The sequence below is a fragment of the Antechinus flavipes genome, chromosome 2 (genome assembly GCF_016432865.1).
Source record: "Antechinus flavipes isolate AdamAnt ecotype Samford, QLD, Australia chromosome 2, AdamAnt_v2, whole genome shotgun sequence".
Classification (NCBI taxonomy): domain Eukaryota; kingdom Metazoa; phylum Chordata; class Mammalia; order Dasyuromorphia; family Dasyuridae; genus Antechinus; species Antechinus flavipes.
This window is the reverse complement of record NC_067399.1, coordinates 372,039,613-372,053,505: the sequence shown is the minus strand read 5'-3', so window position 1 is coordinate 372,053,505 and position 13,893 is coordinate 372,039,613. Positions and strand designations below refer to the sequence as shown.

Below are 13,893 nucleotides of genomic sequence, written 5' to 3'. Positions count from 1 at the left end.
TGGATTCTAATTTTACATATTCTCTTAATAAATGCCTCTTGAATAAAAAACACTGATATCAGAGACACTAATATAAAGATCTTTTAGTTGACTGTCTCTCTACTTAATGTAGTTGCATTACTTTTGTTAATGCAAAAGCTTTTAAATTTCACCTAATTAGAACTGTATCTTTTGTAATTTTTAATATCCTTTACTTGATAAAGAATTTATCTACTATATATAAAGCTACCGAGGAATCCTTTAGAAAGCTAGAAAAAAATAATAAGAAAATTCATCTGAAGGAACCAAAATTCAAGACCTCAAGCTGTATTACAAAGTAGTAATTAACTTTTTGGAAAGAGTTTCAACTTTCAAAGTGTTGGACCAATTCACAGTTCTACCAATAGTACAATCTTGCAAGATTTTGATCCTAAAGCTCAAGAACTTAATGATTATATTTCTGAGTCAGTTAATCCTTGGTTGACATTTTGTGTATTCTGATACTTCTGGGGATTATTTACGGAGAAAGGCTTCTACAATTTTTTTAAATATCATAGTCAGACTGTTACTTTTTAATAATTTTTAGATCAACATTCAATTTTGTCCTTTTGATTTGTATAGATCCAAAGTTTTCTTCCAATTCTAACATTTGAAAAAAACATTTTATCATGTTTTTCCATTGCTATGTTTTTTTTCATTCTGAGTTGTTCTCTGCTTCTACACCTTTCAATTGTAATGTAAGCCTTCTTGAATTCCTCCTCTAACCATCTTATTTCTAATAAAAGAGATGTTGTATCTTTATCATCTCACTGGGATGCTTAACGCCCACTCTGAAATTTCTTAAAAGTATGCCTATTCTCCATTCCAAAGATAATAGTTTGTTACAGTTCTGTTCTTTTCTGCAAAGGTTTCTCCTCTCCTTCCTTTACTCCAGAGTATTTCTCAATTTTATTAAGGCTTCACTGGCTTGATTTTCTGTGCAGTCTTTCTTGTAAAAGTTTTTTCCTTCCCCCTTGTAGGGTCTTTTTAGCACTTTTATCATTGTTGTGAGATAGTTTGAGGGAACTTAGCTTAATGAAATTTAGCCTTTTTCAGGGGAACACCCAAATTTTTATAAACTTTAAAAAATGGACAAGATGATTTATATTTAAAATTTCTATGCTAAGAAGAATGTACTTTTAATATATTTCCTAGGTTTTCCTTTATTAGAATGAAAGAATAGATTGACATTAGATGTTCTAATTGGCTCAGAATGAGTTTAAGTTGGAAAGAATAAACTGATGAATTTTAACCAGGTGAGTTTAGTGGCAGTAAATCTTGGAACAGAAGGCATATATTCATGTAGTTTCCAAACCACTCGCTCAAAGGATGCAGTTCTAACATCAAATGGGCTTGTCAATTCCACTTATAATTACTCCCTAATTTAAAAAAAATTCATCAATAATAGTGTATATGTGTTCTAAACAGGGAGATTAGCCATCAGTAGGGTAGATCAAAAGAGTGTTTCATCTCTGAAACAATTCAGTGCCCTGGCAGTTCTAGAATTGGGTCACCACTCAGGGTCACTTTAAGCAAGAGAATATCTTCACTGACTTACTCACTAATGGGCTGTCAAACAATTTGAGTCTAGCCAATAATTAGCTTGACAGATTGTTGGGAATGAAAGATGCAAGTCCAAGCTATGGAACTGTACCAGTACAAGAAAAGAGAATGTAGTTATTAGCCCTGGAAAAAAATTCTACGTTCTTTCTAGGGGTGTGATTATAGATAATCCTGTCATTCCTAAGGAACAGAGTTCTAATATTTGTATTTTAACATTAAATAGTTGCATATAAATGTTAAATCCTAAATCCTACCTTAAAGAGAGAAGGAGGTAAACCAGGAGGGAGGGGGAGAGAGGAAGGATGTGGGAGGGAGGAAGAGAAGGATAGGGGACGGGGAAGGAAGAGAGAGCATATGTACAGATTTCATCATGTTAACACATTTTGGAGAACATATTTTAATTTGCGGTTCAAATGAATTAAAAAGAATTTCGGTCATTGGCTATTGGGATAACTAGGTGGACCTGACATAATACACAAGCCTAATCACATGGAGTTAGAATAAATTTCATCTTTTTTTCTTTTGATTTCACTTATAATTTATTTTTTAGCAATCAGCTGAATGATGGTGTATTTTACACTGAAGTAGCTAGACTAGAGATACATTATTATGGTAACCATTCCCAAATCATAATAACTTACCATCACGAGTTAACTCTATTACATACAATCCTTCTTCTAAACCAATGGCTATCCTATCCCGATCTGTATTAAAACAAAGGGTGAGAGAAATATAGTTAATACTAAGATTCTTTTGCAAAAAGTCCTATATTCTAACAACATTTATGGTCAAATTCTTATAATGAGCTGTAATTTGTCTCCTCCTAACTTTCATCCATTTCTACTCATTCTGCTTTTTGAAGACAAAAAGGATGAATCTAATCCCTCTTTAAGTAATAGCTCTACATATCTGAAGATAACTAAGTTGACTCTCATCTCATAAAATGGTTCTTTTCTAGTTTATATATCCCCAGTTTGGTCAAGTATTTCTGATATGACAATTGTTGAAGTATGTCCTCACCATGGTTTTTCATTTTCTGAGCATGCTATCAAGGTTACCATCCAAATAAAATATCCATAAATAACATAAAGTGCTAGATGTGGTCTTAGCAGGTCAGATGATAGTGGACTATTATTTTTCCTTGTAAATAAATAATTTATTAGATATTCTGGCATCATTATTTTCTCATGATGTCTATACAACATCCAAGTCTTTCTCATATATCCACAATGCATCTTGTGCATTTAAAGGTTTTTTTTTTTTTTAATAAATCTAAGTACAATTTATCTCTATTAAGTTTGAACTTGTTAGAGTTAGCGCAACATGTTTTTTGGAACATTCTGCCATAAATTGTGATAAAAGAAGACTCTCTTACTAATGTGTTTGATTTCACCTAAGTTTAATAACTAAAGCACTGATAAAATTTTGAAGACAATTGCAACACTGAAAACATCTTTCCAGGATGACATCAATTTGTTAATCAAAACCATTCAGAAGTATATTATCCAGCCATAATTTTTTACTTTGGTCTGCAATGATATTGCTAGAGACAAAGGACTAGCAGAAATTTCCAGACACAATATCTACAGCATTGCCTATTGGTTCAAGTCCTGTTTAAGCTTGGGAGAATCATTTCACTAAGTCACTCTCCCTGTAACCATCAATTGAAGGGAAAAATTCATTGTGGATTTCTTTCTGCAATAACTACTAACATCACCAAAAAGCAGATAAACTCAAGAGCTATAGGAATGACAAAACCTCTCAGATCACAAGTCATGCTTTCAATCCAGTTCTCAGAGCCATCATCTAGGGAACTAACTCTGTGAAGAAAGGGTCACCCATCCCCAACGATTTATGAATCAAGATTCCAGGCAAGTCAAAACACCATCATCATTACCACCACCACCACCACCATCCATACAGACTGCCATCTTCTCTTATGGAGAGAGAGATAATTCTTCCCTCTTTCCTCCATTTCACAGTTCAGTAGAAACAATCCAGGACCCTGATCCTATACTCTCATCCCGGAAAATATCCTTTGTGGGGATGTAGCTGAAAAATACTTCTTTAGGTGCAACAATCACAACTAATGAAGGCCCAGAAAAGAAAGTTTCTTGCCACCAAAGTCCTTAGCACTGCCAAATGATTCAAGATCAGAAAGTAGCATGATTACATCAATAGAAATGACACTGAAGAGGAAGAATTACCATCTATTTTGCTTCTATACCCTAAAAACCATAGGACCTTTCTATTTAACTTACAATTGAAGCCTTCCATATGTGTTTTCTCCTCTATTAGAATGTGAGCTCCTTGAGAGCAGAAACTGTATTTGTACCCAAGATACTTAGCATAGTAAAATCATTTAATACATTTTTTAAAAATTCATTCGTTCATCATTCATTTCTCTGGATTTCTTTCTCATGTGTAAAATGTGAGTATTTAACTAGATTATATTAATGACATTTACAAGGCACTTTACAAATATATATTATACACACACACACACACACACACAAATACACACATGCATGCATGCAAGCATGCCTCACAACAATCTTGTGAGGTAGTTATGAGGAAAAATACTACAAATGAAAAAAACAATGAATTTATAAGAAAAGGCTCCGGGCAAAAATCCTAGGTCTGTGTTACTGTGCGGTCCTGGACAAATAACAGCCTCTCTTGGCTTTAGTTAAGATCAGCAAGATGTCACATAAGGTCTCTTCAAATCTTTATGTAGTAATTATTACATAGTAGTAATCCCATTTTACAAATGAAGAAAATGCCATCCATAGAGACATGACTTGGCCATGGTCTCATAGCTAATAAGTGTCAGAATGCAGAGATTAAGGATTCTGTACCTGGTGTCATTCTATTCCTTCTAGATCTAAATCCAATAATGTATATATCAATATAAATTTAGTATTCAAATATTTATCTAGAGAATGGCATTTAAATCAGACTAGTAAATGTGACGACCGCGCTAGCATCCCAGACACCCCAGAATTAGCCGGAATTAGGATAAGCAAAAGTCCTTAGTCTTTATTCTTGGTCTTTAGATGCAGGATTGAACAAAACGGAAGCAGAATCTCCCCAACTACCTTCTCCCTCATCTACTGCAAAGAGTGACTCGGGTTAAATCTTACTCCACCCCCTAGTCCCTCCTACAAGCCTCTGTATACACCAATCACTGAGCCAGCACAGGATAGTGGGAAGGACCATTTTTCAAGCATATGCCCATAGAGTATTGTCCAATCAGTAATTAGCCCAAGTGCTTGAACCAGCCTCAGTGCAATGACTCAAGAGTTTCAGTCCTCTACAAGTAAACATACCAGAAAGTTTAAACAATGAAATTATAACCTTAAATGATTTCAATCTGCAAATATGCAGCCTTTATATTTGTGGAAGGAATATTTTAAATATACAAGTTCACAATGTTGAGAACATCAGTTTCCCTAATGACAGGGAGAATACACTTTTTAAAATGGAATCTTCCAAGGTACATACCTACTATTGCAGCTGTTAAGATGGTTTTAATAAGAGGCAGAGTGCTGTCATAGGCTTCCTGTGGAATATGTACAACTTGATTTTTAAGTCTATTTTTATGCAGAATAGACTGTAGTCCTTCTAGGATCCCAACCCATTTCCTCTTCTCATTTTCATTCTCTGTTAGAATTAGCAGTGAACTGGTCTTAGCAGGTGTGCCTAAGAGAGAAGCTGTCACCTTAATAATATAAAATAAACAAAACACAAATATAAGAAACAAAATAGACAAAATTTTGTATCCCAATAATACAAAGCAATTTAATATTTAGAGAAATAAATCTAATACATGTGTTCAGGAGCAAAAATTCAGTTCTTCCCAGGTGTACTTGCTGAAGAATGCAATAGTCCAATCTTGGGGTTAAACATTTTTTTCAATTCAGTTTTCCCTTCTCTAATTGTCAAGCAGTAGCTTGTATGACATGCTGAACTTGTTCTACAAGCTTTTCTGCTCAATTTTCTGCCCATTTAGTATTTAATGAGAAGCATATTAGTAAAAAAGAATTATGTGTAATACTGTTAGTTTATAACATGCAAAGCTCTTGCCAAAACCAGCTTCCTAAAAGTGTATTTTGGAAATGTTTACTTGAGTTACAGTAATAATTAAAACAGTGTCTGAAAGAATAACTTCTTATATAGAACTATTTCATTTTAATACAAATTATACTGGAAATGCTATGCGTTTTTCCCTATGTTCTCATTAATGAAGTCTAAGCAAGTATTTGCTGTGACCTTTTAAGTCATGTATGATTGTAATTCTCCCTCTATTACATACACTATGTATATATTCTGAATAGAGAAATGTTTTGTTAAAATATTGCTGAAAGGCCTGTTAGTTTTCTGTTCAACATAGCATTTCACTGTACTGCTTCTGAGTATTATTTTTTTAAAGGCACGTTACTAAAGAAAATGGTAAATGTGGAATATTTGACTTCATCATCTAATATTTCTGCTCTAGCTTAAAGATTATTGTAAACACTGAAAAAAAAAAAAGAAAACAAAATCACATCTTGTTATATAGCATGCCCTTTTGTAAAATAATTTACCATAGTATTTCTTTTAGAGTTGAATACACTGGTAAATCAAGTTTTTAAAAAGTAGTATAGGAGGGGCAGCTAGGTGGCTCGTTGGATAGAGCACCAACCCTGAAGTCAGGAGGACCTGAGTTCAAATCAGGGCTCAGACACTTAACACTTCCTGGCTATATGACCTTGGGCAAGTCACTTAATCCCAATTGCATCAGGGGAAAAAAAAAGTAGTACAGGAAAGATACAAAGGAGAAAAGAAGTTTTAGGTATGCTTTTTAAAAAAAAAAAGGAAGAGGAACAATTTAGAAGAGAAAGAGAGAAGAGAGATGTCTGGAATGGTTGGAGTTCTCACACTTAAAATGGCAATCTTGTGTGAAGAGAGAATGCCAATGCTGCTAGGTAGCAAGGCTTCTGGAAAATGAGATGGACACATTGAAAAATATGGAGTAAGATGGGAACATATAAAATATTAGTCTACTTTTATCCCTATAGACATCATATTCACTATCAGCAATAAAAGGCAATAACCAAATAACAAAAATGAAATAAAGTATCAATTTTCCAAATCTGAATAATTTTAGAAATATGTTTGAAACATCTTTTGAGTAGAGCACTGGCAAACCTTAAAAATTTATATTTAACTGTAACCAATGATCATTTAAATATAAACATTTTTAAAACTATGAAAGCATAAGCTTTAAAAAAGCTCTCTTGAAAAAAAATTAGAAATAAAAGAAGCCATACCCTAAATATACAAGGAATATCTCGGCGGGTGGCATGTATAACATCCGATGCTAAGACACAGCTCACAGAAAACTCTTCATCTCTGGTAAAAAACAAAACAAAATAAAATAAAAAGCAATGAAATAATAAAAATTGGTAGGGAAAAATAGAGAAAAACAGCATTCTATAACACTTTTACTTTCCTGCACATTTCTAGCTATAAATGATTTGTTTATATTATAAATTTTGTTCTTCAAAAAAAGAAAAAAAAAGATGCATTTTTTATTTTTCTTTTTGGTCTGGACCTATAACTTCATTGCATTAGAAAGCTTTTGGTAAGGAAACTCCCTATATTAATGCAGACCAGCAAGTACAATCCAATTTATAATATTAGAGCAAAGGCTTTCAAATTTTTTGGTTTTGAGATCCATTTAACTCTTACAAATTTTATATCTATTGATATTTACTATATTTGACCTTAAACATCTTAGTGCTATTAAGAAAATAATTTAGATCTTGCATATGCTCTCCAAGTATCTCAGGAATCCTTGAACCATGCTTTGAAAATTGCTGGATTAGAAAGTTGCCTAGGTCACTGAAAGATTAAGGAGCACACAGCCTATTGGAGAGAGGATTTCATTGAGATGCTATCCTAACTTTAAGAGAAACTCTTTATACATTAAACTTGTAATGTATAATGCAATGTTGTTCTGGATGACGCAAACAGGTCAAGGAAGTGAACAAAATTGGGGGGAAGGGAGGACCAGTTTCTGTTTTAAGGAGAAATGAAAAAATTCTGTATTACATGTCCATGAAAAGTCAGAGAGACTTAAACCAGGGAAGGAATGAAAAGAAGATGGTGATGAGGAGAATCATTTTTAATTAAGGAAGAAAGGAGACTGTAGAAGATTTTGCGACAATTGAGCTGTGTCACCAAAGTTGAAGAAAATTTTAACAAGTGGTGAGTGATGTGTAGGGAATCTGTTATATATAGTATACTTTATACTATTTCATAACTGCAGTACTTAAAACATCACTTAGATTACACATGGGTGAAATCAGACTACCATTTCAAAAAAATGGCCATAGGACCTATTTCCATTAATTGTGGAATAAATTGCATCAAAAAGAGTTACATAAAAAAAAGCTATGTACTAGAACTACTGCTTTTAAAAATAGGTAAATTCTTCCTAATTTATAACAAACTGATTTTAGGAGAAAGATACATGTCCAATTTTTTATATGCCAAAGTGTCTTCACACATACACATGATTAACTACTGGTGAGCAAGGACAAACATTTTACTTTGTGAATTTAATACATTCACTGTGTTAGGCAATGCACAACATATGCAAATTCAAATTTACATCAAATGCTTAACAAAGGCATATTAAAATCTCCTAGTCTCATTTAGGAGAAAACAGAAGAACTAAATCAAACATGACTTAAATTCCAAACAGGCTCGAATGATGTGAAAGCAAATAATGAATCTAATGATAAACTAGATTAATTACTTTGGCCTGATCTTACTCTGCTCCTTTTTTCATCCATCCATCTTTTTGGTCATGCCACCTATTATAATTGCAATATTTCCATTTTTGTCTACTGATATTCTCTAGCCTCCATGGCTAAGCCCAGACATTTTTAGCCATATGAAGTCTTCTCTGGTACTCCCAGCTAAAAGTAGTTCCTCCCCTTTAATATCTCCCATATATTAAATCACATTTTAACTTTTATTATAGCTATTGCTATGTATGGCTCATTATGCAATGACACTATAAGCTCCTTGAAGCCAAAAGCTGAATTCTTCTCTGAATGTCAAGCAGAGTAAGCACACAGTTAGTTGTTTAATGTTTATAGAACTGAAGAAGGCAGATGCTAAGTTTCCTCTATGTTCTTAATTCCAGGAAAACTGAAGAAATATTAGAAAATGATGTTAAATATTAAGTCAGCCAAGACAACAGATTACATTCAGGTCAGATTCTACATTTCCTGGAACTAACTTTAAAGTATACAATCAATTTTTCCAACTTTTTTATTCTGCAAGCAAAATTAATAGACTTAAATATACTATATACAGACACAAACTTTTTTGGGGCATTGTCAGTTAAATACTCACATTAAATGTCTATTTTTCTGATTTTTCAATGAAGAGAAATTAATATTTTAAGTGTTGGCTAAATTTAACTGTCTTTAAGAATAACACAGTAATCAAATTATAAGTGAGATCACAGTTACAATGATATAAAACAACACACTCTCATGAAATAAAAATGAAAACAAAATTAATAAACCAAATCAACATTTGTCATAAACCAACCTAAGATCTAAGACTTGACTTGCAACAACACCAGGCTGGGTGGATTTTCCTTCAGGCAAATCATATAAAAAAAGCTTACAGTCACAGACAATTGCATATGCTCTCTGCCATCCTTTCTTCACCCCTGTAGGTTTTGGAATCTACAAAGAAATAAATTTTACCATTTTTTTCCAGAAAGATATTTTAAAACTGAAATTAGTTTAAAAATTAACCAGAGAATATAATATACTTGATTTCTCACTTCTGAACAAGGAATTAGTGAATTATATGTAGTGAATGATCAATGAAAAATTATGACATTCCATCCCTCATCCCATGTTTTCTAGTTACCTGAGCTATTTCTTTGTATGACTTTTTAAAGAACTTTCTAATGAGAAGGAGAAGTGTTCAGTTTATGATTCAGAAAAGGTCTGATTACCTTTTCTACTTTTTTTGCTATCTACTTACCTCACCAACATTTTAGGGAAGTATCATGCAAAATAGATAAACTTACATGGAAATAAATCTCAAATGTATTTAGTTTTTAAATTCATTTTATTATTTATTAAAGAAAATTCAGAACCAACCTGACTATAAATAACTGTAACCATTTTCCAGCTTTAGTCTAATATTTCATTTGAGTACTGTTTTGGCAAGATCTACTAAATTAGAAAGATTATAAATATGGGCTTAGTAACCCATATGTTTGGTATCTGGGAATGACAGAATGGTAATCAATTAATGAGAAGGTTAGGTACAGCATAACCTTTTTCTTACCACAGAATATCAAAAGTGATTATCTATGAAGATTTGAAAGGACTGGAGTTTCCAGTGGTGGCAGGAGTACACATTTTGAAGTCAAAATATTCAAGTACATTTTGGTAGATTAGATAAACAACTAAAATCTCACACTTTTGCACTCCTTTGGAGCTATAACATGTTATATATATAGTACCTTATTTAATCTTAACAACAACCTTGAGATGGATAGCACATCATTATCATCCTTTTAAAGATGAGAAATCAAAGTCCCCAAGAGGTTTAATGATATAATCAAGATCATAAAGCTATAAGATGAAAAGAGCTAAGATTAGAATCTAAGACCATGACATTTCTAAAGCTCAGGGCTTTTTCTATCTCTATCGCTGCCTCAGTCTTACCTTGACATAACCTTTGTATGCAGTTCCAATCCCTCTCTGTACATCCACTCCAAGAGGCCTTTTTGATTGCTCAGGAGGAATTGGACAAACCTGAGGAGCACTGTCTTTGCATGAAACATGGCATGAGAAGGAACACACTGAAAAAATCAAGTCATTATCAATTACATTCTAAAAAAGAAGCCACTATACATAAAAGGAAGACCATTTAAAGATGAATAGTAACTCTAGAAAAGAGCAGCAAAGTTTGATAGTCACAAGAAGAGATTGTACATGAAAGTTTAAAAGTTTATTTGTTATAATTTCCACAATCACATTTCTCACCTAAAAAACATATGGTTATATATTTATTACATATTAAATACTGAACTTTTTTACATGTTTTAAGTTACTGCCAACATATTCATTTAAAGTAAAAGCCAGTTTTATACTCCTCTGAACACTTTGTCAAGGAGGGATAAAGACTCAAATGCACAGCACTAATAGGGGAACAAAAGTATAAAAGGTGGCACCAAGTAGAAAGTAGATAGCAAATATTACAAGAGTATTATACTGGGAGTTTGGAGTGTCTCTTCTAGCAACAAGAGTTGACTTTAAAATTCTTACAGTAATTACCTTTTACTGAATTGACCAATGCTTCAAATACAGAGATTTCAATAATTTAATGTCAAAAACAATTTACTCACCCTCACAAGCATAACCTTGTCGAATTAATCCAACCATAAGCGAAGTGCAGTGGCTACACTGAGTAGGACTTGAAAAGGATTTGACACTGAATTGGTGAGCTTTCGGCTAAAAAAAGAAATATACAAAAGTGAAAAAAAAACTTTAAAAAAGAGAGACTCATTACTTTGCTAACAAAATGAAAACTCAAAACCAGATTGATATAAAATAGGCATAGGCAAAGATAAAGTTAAAATAGATAGTACATGATTTAAACATAAAGAATAATATCATAAGCAAATTAGGGGAGCATGGAAAAACCACCTGTCAGCTCTGTAGATAAAAGAGTTTGTGACCAAACAAGAGAAAAAGAAAATTATGGAAAGCAAAATAGAGAATTTTAATAACATTAAATATAAAAGGTACAAACAAAACCAACAGTCAAATTCAGGAAACTCAAAAAAAAAATTTTACAGCAAGTTTCTCTAATAAGATTTCATTTCTCAAATATATAGAAAACCAAACCAAATTTATAAAAATAAGAGCTATTGCTGTTCCAATGATCTTGTGATGATGAGAGCCATCTACACTCAGAAAGAAGACTGTAGAAACTAAGGGTGGGTTACAACATAGCATTTTCACATTCTTTGTTTTGGTTTGTTTGGATTTTAGTTTCTCTCTCTCTCTCTTTTTTTTTTTTTTAACTTTTTGATCTGATTTTTCTTGTGCAGCAAGATCATTATAAAACTATGTATGCCTATATTGAAATTGATATATATTTTTACCATGTTTAACATATATTGGATTACTTGCCATCTAGGGGAGAAGGCTGAGGAAAAGGAGGAAAAATTGGAACACAAGGTTTCTCAAGGAACAATGTGGAAAAAAATTATCCTTACATATGTTTTGAAAATAAAAAACTTCAATAAATAAATAAAATAATAATAATAATAAAAAGAGTCATTCTTCAATTCCTAAATGGTTAGAGTATGAAGAGGCAGTTTTCAGAAGATTGTCATGTGAAAAAATGCTCTGAATCACTAGTAATTAGAGAAATGTAAATTAAAACAACTCTGAAGTATTACCTCCCACCTATCAGATTGGCTAATAAGATAAAAAATGAAAAAAGGAAAAGCTGGAGGGGATGTGAAAAAACAGGGACACTAATACACTCCTGGTGGAGTTTGTTTCAGCCATTCTGAATAATAATTTGGAACCATGACCAAAGGACTATAAAACTGTTCATAGTTTTTGACTCAGCAATACCACTGCTGAGTCTATATCCCAAAGAGATCAAAGAAAAAGGAAGGGATGTATCCATACAAAAAAACTTATAGATTTTTTTGTAGTAGCAAAGAATAGGAAATCAAAGAGATGCCTACTCATTAGCATTGATGCATTATTATGCTGTAAGAAAATAGGATGATTTCAGAAAAATGAGGGAAGTCTTGTGAAGTGAGCATAATCTGCTACATACAGTAACAGAAATATTGTAATTATGTTCAACTATGAATGACTTTGTTAATCCAGTCAATACAAAGATCCATAACAATTCCACAAGATCCATGATAAAAAATGCTCTGTCTCCAAAGAGAGAATTAATGAAATGAATGCAAACTGAAGCATTTTTTTTCTACTTTATTTTTCTTGCATTTCCCACATCCTAATTTTGCAACAAAGCTAAGGAAAAATTTCACATGATTTCATATGTATAGATAGCACTGGGAGAAAGAGGGACTGAAACTCAAAAAATATAAGTAAATGAAAGTGTAAAGAGAAGTTTTGATAGGCTAAAAATAAAAATCAAGAATTAATATATAGCTCTCTAGGGTAATATGAATTCCAGCCCCAAACTTCTAACTGGTCTGACATAAAAACCATATATTCCTATCTTAATTAGTTTAATTAATGGTTGAGTATCTTTTAAAAGTATCTAAATTAATAACAAGATACATATGCCATTTGAAGTTTTGTTAAACACTTTTCACAGCTGTTATCTGATTTGCTATAATGAAAGGACTACATTTATTATTCGCACTTTTCAGGATAGGAAACAAACCTCAGCTCCTAGAAGTTTAGTGATGTGCCTATATTCACAGAGCTATAAAGTGATTCCTCTCTTGACTCTTTACCTAGCAATCTTTTGTTATTGTTGTTGTTGTGGTTTTAATACATGTCCAAACAGTTATTTTGCTGTACAAAAAGAATCTGACTTTGAAATAGTGTACAATTAGCCTGTGAAGGAAATAAAAAATGTAGGTGGACAAAAATAGAGGGACTGGGAATTCTATGTGGTGGTTTATAGTCATCTGCCAGAGTTCTTTCGCTGGGTTTAGCTGATTCAATTCATTACTGCTCTTCTGGAACTGATTTGATTCTCATTGTTGAAGAGGGCCACGTCCATCAGAATTGATCATCATATATATAGCATTGTTGTTGAAGTATATAATGATCTCCTGGTCCTACTCATTTCACTCAGCATCAGTTCATGTAAGTCTCTCCAGGCCTTTCTACCTGCCAATCTTTTGGCTATCCTTCTTAGTACATCCAGCATAAAGAATAATATCCTTATTAACTGAAACTAATGGGAATGGCAAAAAAGGGAATGGCAATCACCTGTTTGGTGACCTGATATTTTATTACAAAACGAGGCCTAGTAAAGGCTCTTGGCAGTGACGGGTAGAGCCCTGACCTTGGCCCTTAGACTAGTCATTCAAGATTTATTTAATCAGGCCACACTCAGATATACTAGAGATAACAGCCTCTTTCTATTTTTGCTGTCAAATTTCCTTCTTGCTCTCTGGGTTCCTTTATTTTCCTAAATTTCCCCCATTTAGGTGAGGACAAGTCTTCACAGGACTATGTTAATTAATGCTTTACAAGATCTCATTTGATCTTCACA

General features: G+C 32.7%; 1 protein-coding gene across 2 annotated transcripts in view; it reads right to left on the bottom strand.

Annotated features, from left to right (window-relative positions):
* Positions 1-13,893, bottom strand: part of CDC42BPB (CDC42 binding protein kinase beta) — a 152,044-nt gene that overhangs the window by 21,488 nt on the left and 116,663 nt on the right. For both annotated transcript variants that reach the window (XM_051978322.1, XM_051978321.1), the window contains exons 24-29: positions 11,015-11,120; positions 10,332-10,468; positions 9,193-9,332; positions 6,894-6,975; positions 5,086-5,302; positions 2,223-2,285 (exon numbers count right to left, since the gene is read on the bottom strand). In XM_051978322.1, coding sequence (XP_051834282.1) covers positions 2,223-2,285; positions 5,086-5,302; positions 6,894-6,975; positions 9,193-9,332; positions 10,332-10,468; positions 11,015-11,120 — 745 coding nt within the window. The remainder of the gene's footprint in view (positions 1-2,222; positions 2,286-5,085; positions 5,303-6,893; positions 6,976-9,192; positions 9,333-10,331; positions 10,469-11,014; positions 11,121-13,893) is intronic.